The sequence below is a fragment of the Bactrocera dorsalis genome, chromosome 3, assembly GCF_023373825.1.
Source record: "Bactrocera dorsalis isolate Fly_Bdor chromosome 3, ASM2337382v1, whole genome shotgun sequence".
Taxonomy (NCBI): Eukaryota; Metazoa; Arthropoda; class Insecta; order Diptera; family Tephritidae; genus Bactrocera; species Bactrocera dorsalis.
The window spans coordinates 23,239,830-23,265,793 of record NC_064305.1 but is presented as its reverse complement, the minus strand read 5'-3'; the positions used below and the strand labels follow the sequence as shown (position 1 = coordinate 23,265,793).

Here is a 25,964-nt window from a genome sequence, read left to right as displayed (position 1 = left end):
TCTGAGTCAAGTTCGTTGCTTAAGTCTTTGGATTTGGTTGAAATTCGTATTTAGTTCAATGACTAGTGAGGATGTACTTTAGGTTGAGTTTTAATTGCGAACGAGTTCTGCTATAAATATTTTTAATTTTACAGCGAGCAAAATTAAAACTGAAAATTAAAAAAATTATTTTTTTTCCAAAATTTCTAAAATTTTTCATTTTTTTCAAAATTTTTTTTTTTTTCAAAACTTATATTTTTTTAAATTTTTCTCAAAATAATTTTTTTTCACTTTTGTTTATAAAGTGTTGTCTATCATTTCAAATATGTGTTTCCCAAAAGGACTCTTATGTAATTCGGTTTTATTATTTTTTATTTTCAATACGAACTCATAAAATAAAAATTAAGAAATACATATTTATATGTTTACAAATGATTGTGTCTATTATATAATTTTTTGTATTATAAGTTAGAGCAGCGTCTCAATACATATTTTTATTACAAAATCATTTTCTTGATTATTTTATATTTATATTTATATTTATATTTATATTTTATTTACATAATTTTACTTCAGGCTCAACACCCAAATACAATTTTAGAAATCTTTTTGTATTCGAATTTTTTTGTCACAAAATTTTTTTTGTTGCATCTTATTATAATTTTGTATTAAAAATACAATTTTTTAACAGAAAAACTATTACTTTAATAATCAATATTAATATTAAATACATTTTTTTTGGGACAAACTTTTTGTATATCCCAAAACTCATGTTTGTATGCAAATTTTTTTATAATTTGTATTATTGAATTAAACTTGCTTATTTTACAATAATTATATATATTGTTTACAATATAGGTTTAGTTGAAATTTTTGAGTGTCCCAAAATTTATAGTTTTGTCCCAAAAATAATACTTTATCAATATTTTTCTAAAATTTTTTAATTGAAAATTTAAATTTTTTTCTTAAGCTTCATAAAGAGTAACTAACTTACAAAAAACAGTTTGCAACAACGTCAACGCTTTATATTTTTTCAACAAATTTACCAACTCGCTGGAAAATCCAATTATCAACTGCATTAACGCCTTTCAATTCGTACCAATGTAAATATACACCGACCAAAGAGTAAAAATAATCCTTAAATTGGATTTTTTTACAGACTGAAGAACGCCCCCGGGAATTCGTAAAATATTTAAAAAAAAAAACTTTACTTAAATCCTATTACTAGCCGTGTTCCAATTTGTATTGAGTATTTAAAATGTCAAATTGTAATTATAAGCCTTAAGCCACCACTAAAGTAATTTGTTTGGCAACAAGTGACAGCTGTTTGATGTTTGTTTGTACGTACATATATCGATACAAAAAAAATGTAAAACAAATTTTTAAAATATTTTTCTGTGGAATAGTGTCAAATTCGAGAATTTTCAGAAAATTAAACTTTATAAAAGTTTTGATATTTTATTTAATTATTATTACTATTAACAGTTTGACTAAAATTTCGCTATATAAACGCCTTAGGACCTCCATTATTTCTTTTAAATTTTTTTCGTTTTAATATTTTTTTGCCAACCTCTTTAACCAATATCAACGAAATGTGTATTTTATGCATGTCAGTTAGTCTAGTCTGACTGCTTGTCCGTTAGTTTATCTGCCTGAACTTATTTGAAAATATATATTTTTTTTACAAATTTTTGCTTAGTTTTTGTTTACTTTTATTTACATTGATTTAGGTTTTAAATTTTCAAGTTTCTTATTTTACTTCTTTTTTTCTATTTGTCAATATTTGGTATTTACTTGTTGATTTCATTTTTTGTTTTGTATTTTACGAAACTATTTGTCTGTCTGCCGCCTGCATGGCCAGCAAGCGCATAGACAAATAGACCACCGCCGCCACCTCCAACTATCTTTCGCGAGCGAAAAATTGTGTGACACCAAAGCCAATAAATTATTATGCGACACTGGATTTCCATTACATTTTCAGCAGTTTTCTTTATTTTTGCATTTTTTACACCGAAAATATTTTCCGCATTGGTCGGCGCAAAAGTCTAATTTATTAAATTCACTTTTCGTTTGCTCGCTGGCGACTCAGGGCGTGTCGATGCAATCAGCGAACGGTTCTGCAGCACTCAACAATGTTTAGTTAACATTCTTAAAGGCTTTCAGCGGTTGTTGTTGTTGTTATTTTAGTTCGAAATTAAGTTGGCTTCAAAGGCAGGCGACAAGCGCTCACTGTGCCGCACCAGCGTGAGCATAAATTACACTTTAATATGCCGACATTACAGTGGCTGTCAAAATGTGTGTAGCAGTGCAGTTGTTTGATAAAGGGTAAAGACATTTTTGTGGCAAACTTTTTTAATTGCTATAATTTTTTTTAATTTTTCTTATTTTTAATTTGTATTTTGTTTAGTTTTACTAAACACATATCTTTTACCCACAAACCCTACTTTTCCTTGTCGTGTTCGTGTCTTAAGTCTTTTGTCTCCACACTCCACACAGACCATATGTTATTGTTGCAACCAAAAACTCCACAATAGGCGTATGTTCACGTCATTGTAATGTATCGTTTCGCAAATACTTTCCGACAGTTGATAATTTGTGCAGTTTTCCAGTTGCTTTTTTTTTAACTTTTGCGTATGATTTTTTTTTTGCTGCTTTTATTTACCGACAATCGATTTTGTTGCTTAAGTTTTTCGTTTGACAGTTGTAGATGTATCAACATTTAAGTGTAGGAAACTATTTACAAAATGTAAAGTATTAAAATATTTAAAAAATTACTTTATACTATTTTATTTATTTTTAAAATAAAAATATACATATATTTAAAAAAAATTCGAAATTTGTACACATACATACTATATACATATGGACTTATGTATAAAAAAATTTTAATACCTAATTTTTATAAAAATTTCTTCCGAAAAATTATTCTACATATTTATTTTTGAAATTTTAAATATTTCAAAAATTTAATAAATATTATAAAAAAAAATATAAAAAAATCGCAATCACTAGACAAAATAAAAATTAGAAAATAAAACAAAATATTTTAAAAATTAAAACGAAAAAACATAATTTTATTAATTTTTCAAAATTTTTAAAATCTAACATAATTAAAAGTCAAAAGACATAAACCTCTTACGGCAATAAATACACACTTTTTCATATTAATAGTATGGAAATTTATAAAAATTCAAAAAGTTTTTTTAAATTAAAAATAATTTTTTATATAAATTTTTTAATGATTGATATTAATTTTAATAATAATTAAAATTTCTACAAAATTATAGACAAATTTTACTTTTTTATTATAATTAAAAAATTAATTTAATTTTTTCATCTTTAAATTTTTTAAAATGTTGCAACAGTTTCAATGTTTAGATAAAAATATTTCTTTTTATTAATAATATATAATAATTTTTAAAATAGCTAAAACTTATATAAAAATTAAAAATAAATTTTAATTGAAAAAATAATTTAATTATTTACCTTTTTAAAATATTTAAACTTTTACCATGTGTTTTTCAATTTTTGATATGAAATAAAATATAATAATATTTATTTAAAAAAATTTTAACAATTTATAATAATTTTTACAATAATTTATTTTTATATAAAAATTAAAAAACCTAATTTAATGTTTTAATTTTAATTAAAAATTTTATAAAAATTTTAACTTCTTTTAAATGTTGCCTCATGTCTTCAATTTTTTGATGTTAAATTTATTATTGCAGTATTAAAGTCAGTCAAAATTTATTAATTTTTGATATAGTTTCACAATTTTAGAATTAAAAATTCTTTTATTTATTTATTATTTTTATTTTCATTTTAAGACAAGTCAAGTTCAAGTTGAAGAACACGCAAGAAAGGAATGCAAAAAAGACTAAAAAATAAATTTCATTTTTCTGTTAAATTTAGTAGTTGTAAGAAACAATAAAAACTTCGACGCCAAGTAAGACATAAAAATCGCCATAAAATTCAAAAGTAATGCCCAAAAATGCTGATTGCAAAGGAAAAAATTTACAATAATTGTGAAAATTCCAAAAAATGTCTACTACACGCTTAACCATCTGCCTATATTGCCCAGCAATTTAAATAAGGTCCCAGACAATATTTATTTGCGCATTGTGTTTCGCTATAAAAAATGACAAAATGCCAATTAAACGAAAATGTAGAAGTGCATGTTCATGCTACCATAAAAGCGCATGCACGTATGCGTATGTGTGTGTGTGTGAATGCGGAAGATGGCAGCAAATTTAAAGTTCATTTGCCTTGTCCTGTTGTTGGGTGCGATGTAGCGGCGCCACAACGATGACTAACTGAGTTTGCGGTTAAAGGAATTGTGGACAATAAAAATTATGTGACAACTGAGTTTTTTTATGAATTGAGAATATAAGAAGTAGCTGTTCGTAACAAAATTTATACCCTAATATAGTGGTAAAAAAATTTGAGTATGAATTTTTACTTTAAAACATTATTTGGACTTCTAGAAATAAATTATGAAAATTATTAAATTATAAATATGTTTTTTTTCCTGTTTATTTTTTTTTCTTAAATAAAATATTTTAGTATATTTTTCTTCATTACATTATTTCGTCTTCAAAAATATATTATAAAATTATTAAATTAAAAAAAAACGTTTTTTCATATTAATAATTTTTTTTATTTTAATAATTTTTTTCTTAAAAAAAAATATTTTAGCTTAGTTCATTAATTTATTCGGTCTTCAGAAATATATTATTAAATTTTTTTAAATACATTTCGTTTCATTTTTATATTTTTATTCTAAAAAATTGTTTTAGTTAATGTTTTTAAATTTTTTTTAAATAAATGAACAATGAACTCTCCCCAAAATATATTTAATTTGCATAAAATAATTTAAAAATTTCTTAATTGAAAAAAATTAAAATTGTTGTTATATTATGTATGTATATACCAAACAAGAATTAAAAAAAATTATTTAAAAAAATAAATTCGTCTCTGCCATAAACTCTCAACATCACGTATACGCCCAGGTCTACTCTTATATATAATGACAGCAGCCGATATAATCAGTCAAATTTTATGCATAATACCGAATAGTTAACGGAACTAGTTTCAGATGTTTTCAATCCAACACAATGCACGCGATGCAATCAATTTGTATTTCATTGATTTAAATTTATTTGTCTTCAAACGAAATGCCGCACAAATTCAGGGTCAAAAGTCCAATACTGACAACTTAATAGTAGTTATCACGCAGAAGAATGAACAAACTGCAATTTAAGACACAATTCATTTTATTAGCACTCTGTAATATATACGTATTTATGTATGTTTATTTATTTATAAACATACAAAAACAAATAAAAAACAAATGCAGCTATGCGTTTTCAAGACACACAAATTCTATATTTCACGGCCAAGTTTAAATTATGTTTGAGATGTCTATTATGTGTATGCATATGGATATTGGACATGGGGATTGATGAGTTTCTTGATTAAAGAAAATCATTATAAGAAAATATACTAAATTGAAATATTTTCTTAAATAGGTGCCTAATTAAATTTAAATGAAACAAAATAAAATTTAAAAAAATTCTAAAAAAATAAAAATTAGGAAAAACTCAACAAAAAGTATGATAATTCCTTTAAAATCTTAATTTATGAAAAGAAATTATTAAAATTATTATCATTTACTCGTACATTTTTAAAAGTGGCAAATTTAGACAATTTAAACAAAAATTATATAAAATCTGAAGTTTAGAACTAATAAAAAATGAAAAATAATAATTTTGGTCAAAATTCAAATTTTTTTATTCTAATTTTTACACAAACATTTTTGTCTGAAAAATTTTCTAAAAATATTTTCTAATATAAAATAAATTCTGTAGTATGAAAAATTAATTTTAAGTTAACAGAATAATTTTCCATTAAAAAATTATAGTAACATAAAAAATGTCTCTCTTAAAAATGCAACTCACTAAACATTTTACACTATGTTTTTGCTTGCAGGAGGGCAGCATTGGTCATGAGATGGTGATAAAACCATTGCCGCACGAACTCAGCCCAAATCCAGATGCCGCACATCACATTGTCTACAAACGTGAGGCCCAGCCGCTAGAGCATTTGAGCGATTTCGGTGAGTAAAGCAAATAGAAAATAAGCTTAAGTAACAAAAATAAGAGAAATGAAAAAATAAAATAGAAAACATATAACCTTTTTCATTTTACAATACGACTTTTCCAATTTTTTGAATTCTTTTCTCATTGCTGCCCACGCGATGTAACGCAAGTCACTGATTTCTTACTTCACAACCAACGGTTGAGAAAACCTTCAGTCAATATGCTGGAGCAAATAAATTGCCTTTTTATGACTATCAAAATGAAACGGTAACGAAGAACAAAATCTAAAAAAAATATTAAATTTAAGTATTTTTTTGAGTGCAATTTTTCCATTTATAAGTATGTCTGTTAATGAACTGCTAAAATTTTTATGCACATCATAATCATCATTAACTGCGAGCTGTACTACTCCAACAGACTGCAGCACACTAAAGCGCTCGCTGAAATTAAAGTTTTTTGTATTTAAAAATTAATTTTGTAAATTACTTCTTAACTGTTATAGTTCATTAAAAGTTCGACTACCGAAAATGCGGAAATTTCCGAAATATAATTTAGTCATCAAATTTTGGGGCAGTGAACTGAAAGACAATGCGAAACTTTAACGGAAATGCCTGCAATTCTTAATCAGTGATTATAATTGATTCAAAATACGATACGCTTATAAGTTACATAAAAACGGCACGTGGCACTCAATTAACCTTTATGCTAAAATTAATATTTTTTTATGATTTTCTAATTAAATTGTTTTACTTCCGTTGCAGCTTTTATGGAACCCGATGATTTGGCTACCAGCGAGAAACTTGAACGATTACAACAACATCGCCAACGTCGCGCAGCGCCAGTCGAAGATGACGACGAAGCAGCGTTAGAGGAAGTGGATGGTGAATTAGAGTCAGCGGAAGCTCGATTTACACGTAACAGACGTCAATTGCCCTATATTATCTATCCTGAGGTGTTGGTCATCATCGATTATGATGGTTATCGGTTACATGGTGGCGACAACTTGCAAGTAAGTGTAAAATTGGAAATCGATAATATAATATTAATTTTTTGAAACATCAAGCAATAGATTGAAATTGGAAACCGATAATATTAATTTTTTGAAACATCAGACATTACGCATATATTGCTGTACACTCTTAAACCAAATGCATGAAGGCTTCGATATCAAAAATTATATTTGTATGTGTAAAAATTGTTCGCACTGTAGGCGCAGTGTAAGCTTTCTGGAGTGTAAACGCAGCATAAATGCATCAGATGCAATTGTATATCGAGCAGCGATAACTATTAGTGAGTTCATCTTTACATAAGGACGCAGCAATAATGATAAATTGACGTGAAACTTTTTTCTTAGTCTCTCGCTTCGCAGGTAACAGTGTACCCTGACCTTTTTCTGAGCTGCAATCTGGGTCCCGTCAATCTGCAGTTAGTAGAAAAGGCGGGATGCCAGAAGAATAGCGCTAAAACGAACTGATAAATTAATTATTGAAATTCTGTAGAATTAGATGTCGATAGTTTGTAAAATTATTTATATAAGTATGTATATGGGTGATATAGGCTTACTGGGGAACCGAGCATCCAAAAATAATATGGTTAACGCGCTATTTGCATACCTCAGCGGTAGTGTGGAAATTGCAAAATACCCAAAAGTTATTTATAAAATGCCAATCTAAGTGCAGTGTCATCATCGGCAAATGTTATAAAAAAATGCGAGTTTTGACAACTCTCACTCGAATCAAAGAGTTTCGTATCAATTTATCTACGGCAGCAAGTCACGGCCTTCGAAAATCCATACTTTGAAGGAACTAGCACCGTAACTAACACATACACACACATAAAGCTTTAAGAAAGGGTTGAACGTTCAGAATTGTCAAATGAGCCTTAAGAAGCTCGTAGAACTTTATCAGAATACAACGCTGTTGGGTAACTAACCGATTTTATAACCGATAAGTTGCTTTAAGGATAGTAACTATATAATACGCCAGTTCAAGTAGAAAGCTTCAAATTTTATACGAAATGAGAGTGTGCAAACCCATTTGATAAGCTTGTGGTAATTTCGACGCAGAACTGTCTTTATACTTTTTAGCTGCTACATGAAAAATAGTACAGATACTAAGCTATGCTATGCTGCATTATTTTTCAACTATTTCATTTATTCCGCCACGCCTGAAATCTCACTATATTCTTACACCGTTGCAATCAATCGTCATGTGCCGCTATTATTTTTGATAACATCGGATTCCGAGTACATAATCATTCAATCAGTTGCTTCGGCACATACTACTCAATTTATTGCTTTGCGCTTCAGCAGCCTTTCAACAGCTCACTCGTCTTGAGTTTTACGCCATAAATTTTACCACGTTAACTCCCACAGACGAATCTTTCATTATCGCGTTTTCATAAATCAAATCTGGCCAACAGCTGTCGGCAGCTTGTCAGCCAACTGCAACAAGCCGTACACGCATTCCAACGGCATAAAGATTTGCGCGGCAGACAGCAAAAGAAGAACATTGCTGGTTTCTTCTTTTTCTTAGCGGCAGATTCTCAGTCGAAATAACAAATTTGCAGAACACTTATTGTTTTTCAGAATAACTGCGAATTGCTTTCTTTTTTAATATGTTTATATGCACAGCTATTTATCTAGGTGCGGCATTAAAAACTTTGTTGTTAACTTTTTTCTTTTTATTTTTATTTTTTTTTTTTTATTTCACCAGGTGAAGCGTTACTTTGTTTCGTTCTGGAACGGCGTTGATTTGCGCTATCGTTTGCTGAAAGGTCCAAGGATACGCATCAGCATTGCTGGCATCATTATTTCGAGGGTGAGTACGGTCTAAAAGAATATAATTTTATATATTACAAAATCTAGTCACGAATTTAACAGGTTTCTGATAATAATAAAACTATTTATCTTTCAAATGAGTTAATTAAGCGTAATTGTGTTTCAAAGTATGTTTAAATATAAAAATATGTTCTACTCCTTACCCCAGAGATACAGTAAACACACGTTATATTAAACTTTTCAGTTCACTTAAGCGATATGGCATATGTTTATTAATAGCATTTTTTTTAGAGAAACTCGAGATTTAGATCGTAGGCACATAAGAAGCATGTAGTGAGTTTTAACACGAACTTTTGTATTGCGTCCTATCACTTTACGATTTATACTTTTCCAATTTGACAACTGATTTGCCATCTTTGGAACATTTTATAAGCTGAAACTATGCTTTACACTACTTTCGTTGTTTTAAACATCGCATACTTAAATAACAGTAAAAGCTTTCATGTTGCTTTACATCATTTTTAGCCTTTGCAAGGTCAGTTAAACGGTTATAATATAAAAATTCCTCATTTAGTATATTTGAAATTAATAATCATATTTACCATACTCTCATTTTCAACTGAAAACTGTTAATTATTATCAGCTACCAGAAATCAGTTCGCTTGTTTGCTTTTTTCATCGCTTTCTGACCACAACACAAGTACAATTAAACTTGCCATTGTTAATAAACACAATTTATTTATTGTATAAGCAAATCAATGTAGCAATAATTTAATAGAAAAATCATAAATTTCACGGCATTTGTATTTTTTTCGTTCAACTACTTATTTATAGCCGTTCAAATTACGAATTATTAGTTAACAACTTCTGTCCCACTTACCAAGCAAAAAAATCATGAAAACCCAAGTATAACAAAAATCGAAATGTGTATAGTTTTGCTACACAGAAGCAAGAAACAGCAATTAATATGCATATAAGAAATACTTATGTATATGTAGTCTAATTCAACTACTTAGAAATTATGTATTACTACCGAAACTGATAGCATTGCTGGTGTCGGTAAAATCCGCAAATGAACACAGAAAAATATTAGTAAAATATCATACAATATAGATCTACTGAAATGCAACTATTTGTTGTAAAGTGTGAAATTTAAATTTACTTGCTTTGAAAAAATATTTGAAATTTACGTATGTTATGCTTAGTTATGCTTCGAAAGCACTAGCAATCGATAAATGTCATGCGAGTATAAGGCGCTGTTTACACAGTATGTTCGATGTGAAATATCTAAACATAATTATTTTATTATATTTAGAGCTAAACTTTCAAGCAAATAATTCTTACATATGTGCTTAATATTTTCGCTTGTACGTAATTATTTGTTTTTTTTTTTTGTTTTTTTTTTTTATTTTTAAATGAGTTATGATATGCTGAATTGCGGGCATTTAAAGTGCTAGTTTAGTACACTAATCGCTTTGTTGGCTAACGTAGTTGATAGCGTTGCCAACTTGTAGATATTTTATAAGAGTTTAAACATTAAGGAAAGCTATAAAAACTTTATCGACACTATTCACTTGCTAAACATAATAATTAGACAATTTATTAAGCAAGTAAAGATAATACATAGCGATTGCAAAAAGACAGCCAATACGCGTTATTGTCTCCTTGTGTCGTACTTGTCACCCTAACCACTATATCTACCAAGTTTTAGTTTAAAAATCCAAATTTGCCGCCGCTTTGTTAGTATTTTTCGTTATTTCACTTCTAAACACTCCGCTGTCAATTATAAGTTGTCAACTGTCAAATATTACGCAATCAAACTACTACATAATAACGCCGCTATCTCATGCTCAAAAGCGAAATACAAATGTAAAATTTAAATAAAAGTGCGAAAATTATGTGCCTTTACAAATCGGCTAATGCAAAATGTGGCAGCTGTGTGCACAAGCCGCTATCGTTCCAAACGATTTTCGAACTACTGTTTGACTTGCAACTTATTTGTATATCACCTTTATTTATCTACTTCGCACAGTTTATTTCTGCTTGTACTTTTTTTTTTTGATTTATTAGCATTTGATAAAATAATTGTTTGTACGCATTTATGCGTTGGACATTGAACAAATGGTTTGACGCTTGATTGCAACACACAGCGGCGCGTTAATGTCGATAACCCGTTTAAAAGTCCAACTAAATGTGCTGAACGACTATATTTTTTGCTTCGAACTTTATTTGATTGCTTGCTCATATATATTCTTATATATGTATAAGCATTTTAAAAAGTATTTTTAATTAATTGCAATTGTTGTATAATGGCTTACGCCGGTTAAGTGACTTGTCTGTTCTAAAAAGTTCTGCGCATGCGTAACACGCTGCGCTGGATACTACTTTACTCTACCGTCAATGGAAAATCGTTGTTCTGGCCAAAATTAATTACGCATGTAATTATTAAGTGCATATGTTGCAGCTGCGTATAGTAATTTCATATAATTTATTAATTCTTTTCTTAAAATTGTTGTAGTTAATTGTAGAGTAGAGTTTAATTTAAATTGAAATCAAGAACTTTGCGGAAATTTTACTATTTAATAGACATAACATTCGATTTGCTCAAATTAGTTTTAAATTACGAACAGAACTACTTAAGTTAAGTTTAAATTAAAAGAGAAAGGGTCTGTATTAGCCAATTAAGCTTTTTTGCGTTCAATACACTATTGTCTACGCAAATGCTTGAAAAAAAGTTAATAATATCAAAGTTAACGTTTCAAAAAAAATCAGTTTGTGCAGTAATTAAGACATGTAGTACTTCGCTAATAACTTTAAGCACCGCCATTAATGCTATTTCTCTTTATAGAACTTTTAAAAACTCACTGTATACTAAGTGCACCACTTGTTCAGTGTACGAAAATTTCATTGAGCTTTGATATGATTCATTTGTTTAGCGTTTTACTTGTTCAGTTACCGAAAGTGATTGACATAAAGCTTTATGTTTTCTTCTGAGTTGTTTTTTGCGCATTTTAGTACGAATAATGATTCAAGAATGAAATTAAAATGGTTCAAAGATGTTTACTAAACTTATTTTATACTTACTAAATTTTTCGACAAGTGATATTTTGCAAAAAATTATATAAAAATATCAATGGTTCTTTCTAAATCAGTTTTGACTATAAATTTGTAAAAAAAAAAAAACGGTCGATGTTCACTTAAAGTTAATAAACTACTCCAACGGTTACACTTCTGCAATTCTTGATTTCTACATTAATGACCCCAAAGTATATATCGAATTCAAGCATGCATGTCCATAAATCAAAAACTCTTTAAGCTCGTTAAGCCAATCAACTTTCAGTGATTGCTCAATACATTGGAGACGCTCAATCGAAATGTCGATTTGTCAACTGCAGATTGCGTAATGTCGCATACATTACTAAATATGGCTAATTTGCAATGCCTCTTTGATTTCTATAGCTTCAGCGACCGAAAGAAGACACAATTAAACAAGTGATGGTAAAATTTATTTACAAAAAAACACATAAAACAACAGCAACATTAATTGAAGGTCATCGCAAACAGCACCGGCGGCCAAGCATCGACGCATCACTCTCGCTTGCAACTTGGTCACGCTCGCTTGACTGGGCCACCTACTTAAGACGCAATGTTGTTAACATTCGCCTTTGTTGCACGCACACACACACACACTTGCAGTGGCTGGTAAATCTTGCTAGAGCTGCGCAACTGTACAATTTACGCAAAACGTACAACCGCCAGCTGACGCTATGCCAAACTGCACAGAATTGACCAAAGTGCTTGTTAGTTGGTAGTGATGATGAGGCACATTTTCGGCTGACCATTGAAATATGAATTGCGAAAATACTGGAAATTCTGACTGATGTCGCTAGGCAGTAAAAAGGTTGTAAAAAATATAATTAATAGAAAATAGCAAAAAATACTGTGCTAGTTATGCAGTTTCTGGGTGTCTAGACGCGCAGAAGTTTCGAAATTTGCTATACACCTTCATGTCAACTCAACGTTTTTGCAAGAACATATTTAGGAAATTGTTTTAATCTCTTTTGCAAATAAAAAATTGCTAAAATATTTGGTTTTTCATCGGTCTTTTTTATTTGTTTGTTTGTTTGTTACCGACACCCTGTAGTTAGCAGCTGTTTTATTACTAAGCGCTGCTGGCGTTTCTTAATTAATTCACGCATAGGCAATTAAGAACATGCGTGATTGCGCTTAAATCGTTGTCATTAATTTGTTCTTGTTTTTTCAACATTTTTTATATGTTTTTAATATTTCTAACCTCAAACAGGTCAATTCATAATTTTTAATTACTGCGGTTGCTAAGCGGTCTGCGTTGAGGCCTTTCAGATTTTTGCCAAAATCTTACAATATTATGGCAATTTTCTTTAGTCTAAACGTGGTCTCGATATCAGAAGTATAATATAGTTTCTACACCTTAGTACGTTTGGTGAAATTAAACTAGTAACCATGATGTAGACGCTGGAGGAACGTTCGACGACTATATGAGACTTGGGTTCAATCGCAGGTTCTGAACAACATCGAAGAATCTATGAGCGATATTCATTCCTGACATGCAAAAGTTTCTAAAGAAATTCATAAATATGTCGGAAATGCTTCATAAGTTGTACAACCGCTAATTTGTCGGTAAAATTGCGATACGCAGCATGAAAAAAGGAGTTTATATATAAAGTTGACTTTGCCGATACATATAATTTAGATTATTGTAAATTTTTTCATCAGTTGGTTAGCAAGTAGACCCAGCATAATTTGTTTATGATAGGATTCCATACATATTCAGGATAATCGTGAGGAAGAGCAATCTGAGGCAGTTACACTTATTGAAGAATCTATAGCTGCAATATAAGATTTACGAATCATTAAGCATTCACACAACTAAAATTTAGTTCAATACCTAAGGATAACCTCAAATTTTGTGTAAACCAAAATCCGAAAGTTAAAGATATGACTCACAATTATTTAATTTTATGTCACGAACTTGGTTTATTAAGTTTGCCACGACGCTTGAAAAATCAGTGACTCTATAAAATATATATATTATTGTTCTGCATGATCAGCTGAGCCTATTTAGCCATGTCCATCTGTCTGCCCGTCTCTCCATCTATATATTCGCGCACTAGGTTTCTCCTCAGGAAGCTGCTCATTAACGACCAATATAAGATATTACTTCCACACAAACTGATCAATCAAATTCAAGATCTTTTATGGAAAACGAAATCAGCGGTGCAATATGCGATGAATTTTTCTAGAGCGGACCATTATAGCACATAGCTGTCATACATACAATTATACTAAGGCAATAACAAATTAATAATATGAATTACACCCCACAAAACGAAAATTAAACGGTGTTACCACAGGTAACTAAAAATATAGGTCGCCTTCAAGTTGCCTATCAATTAGTATACTCGATTCCTGAATTTCCTGATTTCAATTCTGTGCTTGTCAATTACATTTTCTTGGCTAACAATTTAATAATCAAGTGGACTTCTGAGTTTTTTCTGTACTTCATACATTTGCACAAGATTAGTCAACAATTTCCAACACTGCATACGCCAGCTATGCACTTAAACGCGACTGCATATTACTTCAAATTGCTTAATTGGCATTTTACATAATTTTCGGTACGAGTATATTTGTCAAAAGTATTGCGTCAATTTTTTTAAAGCCACACGCCTAAACCTCACACACACCGCGCGCGCGCTCAACCGCGCATGCGCGTACAAATTAGTACGAACTCTGCATCACACATACGAGTATATAGCAACAACGCGCCAACATATGTATGTTTGTATATCGGCATATACTGCATGAAGCCGAGCGCGGTGCCGGTGCCTGGTGCGCGGGCGGCGGCACAACGTCACACCAAGGCATTAACTTTGAATTAAAATAAATGTATTTGCAGATATATTTCACTGCATGCCACAGCGCCCAGCGCGGATATAATTTTTTCACAATTTTCATAGCCACGCCGCGCTATTCAGCGTCCAAAAACTATAACATCGACGGCGTTACCGGTTTACTTTCGCAAGTCGAATGACAGACAGAATTCACGCCTTTGACAACCGTCACAAAAACGTGTGATTTACTTATTTTTTGGCCGAATTGTTGTTGCTGCTTTTTGTCTGTCGTCGTTTGGGTTTGGTCATTTGCAGACTAAACGCGCTAGATTTCCGCAAGGAGCCGTCGAGACTGATACGAGTATCGGTCACAGCAGCGCAATTTTGTTCCTATTTCACTGGCAACACACTCTGCACATGCGTGCCGCTGTGTGTGTGTTTGGCTGCAGTCAGCTATGAAGCCACCAATGATTTATTGACTGCTGTTTATATTAATTTTCTGCGCTTACAGTGCTTTACTTAGTAAGTCATTCAAGAGTTCACATACTTAATTTATTTTCCTACGAATTAGAGATTTGCGCAAATTTGCTTATAGCCAGCAATAAATCTTAACGACTGTCAATTGGCGTGCGTGTGCGCGCTGCGTTTGGTTGGTGGTAAATACTCAAGGAAAATTGCTGTTGCAAGCGGCTGGCGTAGCGTTTTGGATAAGCTAGCAGCTAGCTGATTGAATTTTCACATATGTTTGTATGTAGGTATGTTTGTTTGTATATCTGTAAGTGTGTTTGTATATTCGTTTATATGCATGTTTGCGCCACATTTATTTACTTAAGTTGGACAACTTGTAGGCCCACGCGCTGATAGCTTCAAATTTATTTCGCTGCTATTGCAACACACCAATTTAGTAATACCGTTATACATGTTTGTTGTTGTTTTATTAGTTGTCTTAATGCTTAAAAAATATATTTTAATTTTTTTTACAGAATTTTTGTCTATATTTGCAATATCTTATCACAATTTTTATGATGGCGGCTTCACTGTTTATGCCACAAAAAACGTTACACAGCGAGCTGCAACGACTGGACAGTGTTTCAGCGCTCTGTACACCACCTCCAACTACCACAACTACCATATGTTGTTGTTATATATTTCATTTATCAATTTATTTGTTTTTTCTTTGTAATTTTTTTTCTTGGCGGTTGCACTTTTTCCTCTGCCGCGTGCATTGTGCTTGCATAATGGTCAAAAGTACGCCCACACGCGTGGCTGACAACAATGTGCTCGTATTATTACTTTACCACAGTACTGTCTGCCATATTTCACAATCGCACGCCATTTTTTTGGCGATTTGTTGTTGGCGGGGTCAAGCATTTGATTGTTACTCTGTTTTCAAATGACTTTTCCTTTATCGTTATTTGCAAAATTGAATTTTAACAACCGCCTTTCCAACGTTGGCGCGCTACCGTCATTTCCACATGTATTCATACAAACATTTATAGCATATATAAACCCGATTTGGCATATCTGGCTTAACGTAGAAAATTTATTTCGTTTGCCGCTTGCATGTCACCACCGAATCCAGCGCTCATAAACATATCTACGTAGACATGTATTTGTATTACATACCACAAGTATTTACATAGGGTATAACGGTTATCTGCAGGGTCTTTGGATCACAATCCGCTAGTAGTTTGTTATTTTAAATTTTCTAACTATCCGTGGCAGAGTGCAATAGAGCAATAACTTATTTTATGCAACACCTGGCAGCTGATAAATACATTTATGGCTTGACATATTTTATGCATAGTTTTCACGCTGCCTCTAATGGCACTCCGATAGTTGGAAAATAAAAATACAAATAGTAAGTCTTTGTTCATAATTTTAAAATCCTAATTTATTCTTCAAAATCTATGCCGTTCCCCTCAAGTAATCCGCCTTCGCCACCATACACCTAAGTCAATGTTTTTCCCAATCCTTGAAACAGTTGTTAAAATTTTCAATTGACTCAAAACGATTTCCCAGAGGTGTCGTTTGAGTTTTTTGAAGAGCCAGAACGGATCTAAATCATATTGGTTGAAAGTTGGCGAAAAAATCATGAAGAAACAAGGCACTATGCGACGTTGCATTATCGTGGTGCAAAAACCAAGAGTTCACTGTCCATAATTCCAGTCTCTTTTTACGAATAGCTTCGTACAAATGACACATAACACTCAAATAGTATTCCTTGTTGACAGTTTGGTCGGTCGGAAGGAATTCGGAGTGTATTACACCTTGATAATGGAAAAAATTGTCAACATAACTTTGATTTTTGAGCTGCTTTGGCATGGTTTTTTCGGCTTCGGCTCACCTTTCCCACGATATTCGGCCGATTTATCGTCTGTTTCCGGGTTGTAAGCATAGATCCAAGACTCATCGCCAGAAATAATACGTTTAATGACATCGGGATAGTCGGAAAGCAGTTTTTCACAGTCGTTTTTCCACGACACTGTTTTTCGAAAAAATTCAGTGATTTTGGCTTCCACTTTTCTTAGGCCCAAATGATCTTTCAAAATGGTTCTCACTGATACTTTCGACGCTCCAACGATACCAGTAAGATCTCTAACTTTTAATCTTCGATACTCAAGCACTAATTCTTTTATTTTATTGACGTGTTGATCATCAGTTGATGTTAATGGCCGCCCTCGGCGTGGTTCGTCGTCAACGAGTTTTCGTCCCTTCTTTGAATAATTTGTACCAAAACTCGTGCTTGCGACAAACAATTATCACCGAAGGGCTTTTCCAATATTCAGAAATTTGATTCCGTACCCAAAATTTAATTGAACATCTTTGATGAATAATTTCCCTATTCATACAAATCGCCGAATGTGCTACAGAAAGACAAGCGTAAACCAAACACAGGCACAGACGTTTATACTGGTTCCAAGATAGACGAAATTATCTACGACTAAGAAGTTATGACTGTCAACAATGACATGGGAACCTAGTCGCGAGTGCGAATACTGTTTTTTTGTTGACAGAAGATATTTCGTCCTGCTCTTGTTCATTACCAGACCCATTTGCTGCGCTTCCTTATCCATTCTAGAGAAAGCAGAGCTAACGGCACGGTTGTTGAGGTAAATAACATCAATATCGGTACACCAACAGCTGTACACTCTTATAGAAGATGGATTCTTCTCTATTTAGTTCTGCACTTCGAATTATTCTCTCCAAGAGTAGATTGAAGAAGTCGCACGAAAGGTAGTTGCCTTGTTGAAACCTTGTTTGGTATCGAACGGCTCGACAAGGTACGTCCCGAACCTGACGGAGGTTTTGATATTTCTCAACTCAGTTTACACAGCTGTATTAGTTTTGCGGGGGAACCAAATTCAGACATTGCAGCATAAAGACAGCTGCTTTTCATGCAGCCAAAAGCAGCTTTAAAATTGACGAAGAGGTGGTGTGTGTCGATTCTCTGTTCAAGGGTCTTTTCCAAGATTTGGCGCATGGTGGTGGTCAGTTATTGATTTTCCAGGCCTAAAGCCACACTGATAAGGTCCAATCAGTTTGTTGACGGTGGACTTTAATCTTTCACACAGTACGCTCGATATAACCTTGTATGCGATGTTGAGGAGGCGGAAACCTCGGTAGTTGGCGTAGATTGTGGAGTCTCCCTTTTTGTGGATTGGGCAGAACACACTTAAATTCCAGTCGTTGGGCATGTTTTCGTCGTTCGACCGTATTCTACAAAGAAACTGATACACCGATGCGCCGATTTTTGAAATGACAGTGAAAACGCACTTTAAAAAAATTGTTTTGAGAAAATCGTGTCTAAACTTTATGAACTAAAGCGAAAAAATTACTCTATATTGTCAAAACTTTGCTTATTAATGTACAAAAGGTCCGAATAAAATTACTCAACCTTCGCTAAAAAAGTTTTTTTTTTACCTCCCTTAAAAGACAGTGGCTATGCTGGCTAGGTCATGTCGTCCGAATGGACAAAAACTTTCCAGTTCAAAAAGTATTGGACACAGTACCCGCCGGAAGAAGCACAGGAAAAGAAAAGACCAGGAGGAGAAGGACCTGGCTACGCGAAAAGAAAAAACGACTGGCGCGCTGTTGTTAGCTCGGTGCCTACGCCAGTAAAAAAAGGAGAAAAAGAAGTTATCTCAAGTTAAAATACAAAAAACTTTTCGGTTTTAAGCATTTTCACACAATCAGTATTCGCGAATTATTAAACGTTAAATAGCTAAACTTTATTTCGTAGTGATGTAACTAGCTTTTGATAACTTTTATATTCGCTAAATTTCTAATTATCGCCTTATTAGTGATGTGCATGGTGCCGAAGCGAGTTGCGTCATTGGATATAAGTAAACATGGATTCTCTTAGCATATGATTTCCTCAATATATAAGTGTAGTTACTTAGATGCATTGCCCCTTTTTTGCGCGGACAGCAACTCTGCGGTGTTGCATGCAAATTTCCAGTCACATTGCTTTTAAGCGATAATAATGAATGCTTTTAATGGGCAAATCAGCGAAACACAAATCAATACCAACAACAATTCGTTAACTTTATGCACTTGTCAATGATTGAATTATCATCGAATTTTGGTCATAAAAATCGCATCAAGGACACGTACGAATTTGTTATTAATTTTCGGCAGAATCGCACAATAAACATTATAAATGCCAGCACGCAGATGTGTTGAAAAAATTTTGGAACAAATGCATAAATATTGGAGAATATATATAAAAACAACAGCAGACGCTGCTCATTTGACAGCCAAAGCAGAACGCCGTTGATCTACGGTGTTTTAATCAAAATGCAGCGCAGCAAGCGGCCGTCTTTGTGCGTGACAGACAAAACTTGAAAATTTTCAACTTTTTCATATTTTTACAACATTTTGATGTCAAATAGACGTATTTGCCACACATTGCCTGCACTCAACTCACGATTTTTAGCAAGCGCTTTAAGCCTTTGCACCATTTACCAACTGTTAAGTGGTCGCAAATATATAAACAATAATCTTTAGGCACTTAGAACTACAGCATGCCAACTATAGCTATTGCGCAAGCGCGCTTGCAACACTTACACACTTCGCCGTACAGCGCTCACCTTCAGCGGCAATGCAATTGCATTCAAATTTTAATATCAAGTGGATTGAAACTAGTTCAAATACTTATCTTGAATGTATGGGAAGCACAGCAACCACGCTGAACGACTTTGACTTTATTTTTGTCTTGACTTTGTGTATTGTCGAATGTTGCTGCCACTTTGTACTGTCTAACTGACATACATGGTTGCATTGCAAGCAGAGAGCATCACCACCAATGGCAGCACTGCCAATTCTAAGGCAAAAACGTACAAAATGTAAGACGAATCACGCTTCTTCGCCACTGAAGCGAACTCTATCAGCTGTTGCCAACAGCTGCTGCAGTCAATTTTTATTGTTTGTTTTGTTTTTGTGTGTCTATTTACTTCATTGGCTGCTGCGCATCTGCGGCATTGCAACGGAAATTGGTTTCCGCTTTGTGTTTGCCTGGCGTATGCAAATAATCCACACTTGTAGTAAATTGCAATTGCATTGTCAGCCCGTTGTAAGGCCGTTACATGCGCGCGCGTGTAGATCATGCATCTTCGGCTACCGCTTGGCATCATAAACAAAGCTCAGCTTTACTATTTGCCTTTAAAATAGCAGCTCAATAGCTGTTTGCTGTTTTCCTTTACCGATGACTTTATCGTTATGCCGACTGCTACGTCGCTGACGCAACACGTATGCGCTTAATGACAGCGCCAACAGCAACAACATACTTAGCCATAGTCCATGCGAATGCCAACCACATTTCGTTGCGGCCTCCCTCGGCAAGCCGTTGGAAATCTTAACATTTCCATTGCATAATACCGCTAATATTGGATTTTAAAGGTTAGTAAATTGCAATGGATGTTTCGTTATTATATTTGTGTGTGTGTTTGTATATTTACAGCGCAAAAGCCGTCGTTCGTTTCATTCGAAGATGTTATTTTTTCAACTAACTGCACATTAGTATAACTGTTGTGCTGGCAATAGCAACGTTTTGGCTTGTCAAAGCATAACAAATGTTTTTGCTATTGCTTGTTGTTGTTTCTTTTTATTTCAATCAATTACCGTTAGTTTCGTACGTAGCATCCATTATCAGCTGGCGTCTAACTGTTGGCACGAAAAGGTTAAACGTGTTCCAGCTGATGGTTGTGGCAAATGGTTTTTCGTTTGAGACTTCTTCACTTTTGATTACCGGTTTTGATCGTAGTTTTTTCTCATACACATTTATTACTTTTGGCTAAGCGTTTTCGTAGCGTAGTTGCAATTTCGAAAGGGCAAAAGGTAGCTGTAACAGGTGCAGTTTTGTATATAATCACCATTACAATTTGCCACTTTGAATTTCACTTTTCCACTTTGTATTGCAACGAAATCAAACTGCACCTAAAGCTCCCATTCTTGTACACTTTAAGCTATGAACACATTCAATTTTATAACCATCAACAAAGTAGCCATCTGTGCATTCTTGTCTAACTTCAAAAGTGTGGTTTTCATCTCCCTAATGAACTCATATCGACAAGAAGAGGAAGGGTTATGGCGAATAAAGATCTCTTTCTTCAAAGAATTTCCCGTCCACTGTTTATACCTACAAGGTGCATTCCAAAGTAAACAGGACTTTTGAAAAAAAATAGTCTCCTTCTGCTTCGATGCAGCTTTTTGCACGGTCCAAAAGCATGTCGAACGAGTGTTTTAGCTCGTTGGCCGGTATACCCGGTGTAAGCCTTTTGAGTGGCCTCTACGACTGCATAACGCTTTCCTTTCATGGGCAAATGTATTTTTCCGAAAAGGAAGAAGTCGCACGGTGCCATATCAGGTGAATACAGGGAGTGGTTAATGGTTAAAATGTGATTTTTGGTCAAAAAATCGGTCACAAGCCTCCTTCGAATGTTGGATTCTGAGCAAAATTTGATTGTCAGTCAATTTGTGCGGAACCAACCGTGCACACACCTTTCGTAAGCCTAAATGTTCGGTCGAAATGCGATAAATCGATGTTTTGGAGATGTACAATTCCATTTCCATGAAATTCAATGATGATTTCGGCTGATTTTTGATGAATTCACGAACAGTTTCGATGGAATTTCCAGTTATCATGTATATATTTTGACACACTTGTAGTTCTTAAGGCCCAATTGCTAACTCTTGCCGAAACTTTTGTATCCTTACTCTTCTGATAAATCCAATACATGATTTTTTTAATATTTTGAATTTTTGGTAGCCATCGGTTGCTAAGTAATCTTTTAAGTTTATCGATAATTAATCGATTTATTCTTCTTCTTAATTGGCGTAGACAGCGCTAACGCGGTTATAGCCGAGTTTACAACAGCGCGCTAGTTGTTTTTACTTTTCGCTATTTCGCGCCTTTCGGAAATGGGATCTGGTCAGTTGTTGATTTTCCAGGCCTGAAGCCACACGGATATGGCCCAATCAGTTTGTTGGCGGTGAGCTTTTGTCTTTCACACAGAACGCTCGATAGAACCTTAAATGCGATGTTGAGGAGGCTTATCCCACAATTAAGGAACCGGACATTCAAAATGCATGTCCTTAAATCATAATACTTAATGCGTTTGCAGCGGTCGTCATCATCGTTCTGTCCTTTTCATTGGGCATAGAATATTGGCGTTTTCCTGAAAAAAGAAGAAGAAGAATATTTAATCAATTATACAATAAATGCGTTTAAAAACTGAAATGTAAACCTTAAACATAATTTTTTTAATAAATAAAAACAATTTTTTTGTTATTTGGCGTAGACACCGCTTACGCGATTATAGCCTAGTTAACAACCGCGCGCCAGTCGTTTCTTCTTTTCGCTACGTGGCGGCAATTGGATATTCCAAGCGAAGCCAGGTCCTTCTCCACTTGGATCTTCCAACGGAGTGGAGGTCTTCCTCTTCCTCTGCTTCCCGCGGCGGGTACTGCGTCGAATACTTTCAGAGCTGGAGTGTTTTCGTCCATCCGGACAACATGACCTAGCCGCTGTCTTTTAATTCGCTGAACTATGTCAATGTCGTCGTATATCTCGTACAGCTCATCGTTCCATCGAATGCGATATTCGCCGTGGCCAACGCGCAAAGGACCAACATCGACTCATCCGTTGTTGACATCGTCCAAGCCTCTGCACCATATAGCAGGACGGGAATTATGACCGACTTAAAGAGTTTCGTTTTTGTTCGTCGAGAGAGAACTTTGCTTCTCAATTGTCTGCTCAGTCCAAAGTAGCACCATTTGGCAAGAGTTATCCTGCGTTGGATTTCCAGGCTGACGTTGTTGGGGGTGTTAATACTGGTTACTAAATTGACGAAATTAGCTATAACTTCAAAGTTATGACTGCCAACATTTAATAAAATTGAAATTGCTTGTGACTATTAAGGTCAACGTTGAAAACGAAAAATATGAAATGAAAGGATTAAACAATATAGTAGTTAAGCTTTGCTTTGTGAGTTAGGCGATTTCTTGTACATTTCTTTTATTTCTTTTAACCATACGCCCGCAATATGTATTTTATCATTCTCAATCTACATGCTTACATTATAGTTGTCCGCTACATCAGTAAATTGAATTTATTATACTAGAGCAACAAGCAGGCACTGTTGTTAGTGTGTAAAACATTCAACTGACATTGTAAACACAGCTGCATTTATTATTATATATGATTTATATCATGATTAGTAATTTATTTAAGCTAATTTCAAAGTTTGATTGACACTTGTGGTGTTGCAGAAATCGTATGCTAATTTCAAATTGACAGCAATGATCCATGGGCGTTGTAAAAGTGCTTAGAAACACCTCAGTATATAACTTATGCCAACTAAATAGGAAATTCAAGTAGACATGAGCTACTTATATATAATTGATATTATAATATTTAAATACTGATGGTTTTGCTATCGAAAACTTGCAATTTGAGCCAAATTAATATAAAACATATTTTGAAGAAAATTTATGTAACATTTCTGCACTCGTTTCTTTCACTTTTTTCTTTCGTATTAATTTTGTCGAAAAAAATGTCACCTGATTTCGTTGACAACTTCTGACTTCCTACCACTGCCACTCGGCCAATTTGGCATCTGAAACACGTAAACACCGGTCATATTGTTGCCATACATTCGTTACATTGTTATTTATTTCATTTGTTTATTTTATTTTTCTTTTTGATTTTTTCATTACACAATAATCTTAATTTCGTTTTTTCTTTGTATTTCTTTTTTCCCATTTTTTGCGCCAAAATGTGACTTCATCACGGCTTTTGCGCATATTTATACGAAAATATATGTGGTGATGACAACAGGGAAGAGATGCAACACCATACCTGGAAAGGAATCGTGTCGGACGAGATGCCATCGATTCAGCGGCTGCCTTAACCGATATGGGTAAATATTTATTCCGTGAGCGCCGTTTGCCCGTCTACGATATTGCTGTCGCGATAACCAAGTGAGTAAAGCACGTCGAAAATTTACAAAAACTAAATATATAAAAAAAAACTTAGAAATTTGCAAAAAGAAATATTAAAAAAGCGTAAAAAATTAAAAAAAAAATATTAAAAAAACTTGAAAAAGTTACAAAAAAAAACATTTAAAAAAAAACTTAGAAATTTTTCAAAACAATATTAAAACAAAAATAAAATTACAAGTATAAAAAAATAAAAATTGAAATCAAAAAATCAAAGCAGCGCAGCTGAGAAGGCAGGTGTGAACATTTAATCGGCGCACTTGCCGTCAGCTGTAGTCTTAATACTGTAGAGATTTTTCTCCACATTTTTACAAATTGTTTTTCTCTTATTTTCATTTAAAATATGTCTATTTCTTAACACTTAAAAACTTCTTTTGCTATTTTTCTTGCTGTTTAACTACTTTTCTACACTTTATTTCGTTTATCGTAAAAATTCAATACGCATATACTCAAATGTATACATAATACAGGTATGATATGTGTCGAAGACGTAAAGGCGGTCGTTGCACCAAAGGCACTGCGGGTAAAAATCTGAAATCTACCATTTTTTACAACTAGTTTCTTAAGTAGTTCGAAATCTTAATTCGTTTGGAAATTAACCTGAATAATACATTTGAAGCTTTTTTATGGGTTTATCGTAAGAATAGCAATTGACGAGAGCGCACATATGTATGTACAGTATAACGTGTTAACTGTTAGTGGCAAACATTTACAGCACATAGTACATACTATACATTAAAAACACAAAAATAACAGTACACACCGCAACAACAAAACGTAAAAGTGTTTGAATACACAAAGAAGAACAACACATAAGTGCACACATACACACACATTCAAGTTTTTATTTCAGCACATTCAAAATTACACTGATTTTACAAATATCGTAGATTGAATACATATCTTACGCTAACGGTTTTATTATTTTGATGGTTGGTTGGTGTCTGTTCGTTTTTAGGCAGTCCTAATTGCTTCTGTTTAGTAAATGTAATTTGTAACAGTTTTAAGTGCTTTTAAAAAAAGCTATAATCTAATATCGTAAATCTAAGTTGACGGATAATACAGAAGCTTTGCTAATTTGAGTATTGAAATGCTTTATAAAGTAAATGGAGTTGGGTTTTATGAGCTTTACATTTAATAACTGCATATCGTTTCATTACGAAGCAAAATAAATTGATTTTAATGCAATTTTAATAAATTTATAATATATAACGAACGCGGTTTTAATAAGTGAAAATATTGTCTGTACATATGTATTTTCATAACTGATATGGTTAAAAAAGCTTTTGGTAAGCAGTAAAAGATTAGTTATAATAGAAGTTGTGTTGAATTGCCTTTTTAGCACCGTGTAGTAATATCGTAAACTAAAGATAATCTTCTACAGGGCTCTCATAATTCGGAGAAATCAATAAATCAGCGAAATCTACGTGAATCTGCTTTTCTACTAAAACTTGTATCGTAAATTTAAAATATATCGTAATTCACATTCGTTACAATTAAGTCAGTTTTAAGTTTTGCAGTTATTTTAAGCCTTTTAAAGCGAAATGCAATAGGAAAAGTTTCGAGATTTTGGTGCACAACCATATATCGTAAGTCCTAAATATCGTATTTAAGAGTTTTAGCCAAAGTACTTTCAAATTTAAGCATTTTATGACGAAAAACTGCGATATAATAATAAATTAGCTATATCGTAATCATATATCGTACATTTAAATTATGCTATTTGCAAGC

At 32.9% G+C, this 25,964-nt stretch overlaps 1 protein-coding gene across 10 annotated transcripts in view; it reads left to right on the top strand.

Moving 5' to 3' along the window:
- Positions 1 to 25,964, top strand: part of LOC105228706 (venom metalloproteinase 3) — a 164,386-nt gene that overhangs the window by 119,952 nt on the left and 18,470 nt on the right. For 8 of the 10 annotated variants that reach the window (XM_049453305.1, XM_049453304.1, XM_049453300.1 and 5 more), the window contains exons 6-9: positions 5,971 to 6,097; positions 6,842 to 7,089; positions 8,795 to 8,899; positions 24,073 to 24,215. In XM_049453305.1, coding sequence (XP_049309262.1) covers positions 5,971 to 6,097; positions 6,842 to 7,089; positions 8,795 to 8,899; positions 24,073 to 24,215 — 623 coding nt within the window. Of the gene's footprint in view, positions 1 to 5,970; positions 6,098 to 6,841; positions 7,090 to 8,794; positions 8,900 to 24,072; positions 24,216 to 24,703; positions 24,757 to 25,964 lie in introns of all 10 variants that reach the window. The other 2 variants (XM_049453309.1, XM_049453303.1) reach the window with 1 other exon arrangement.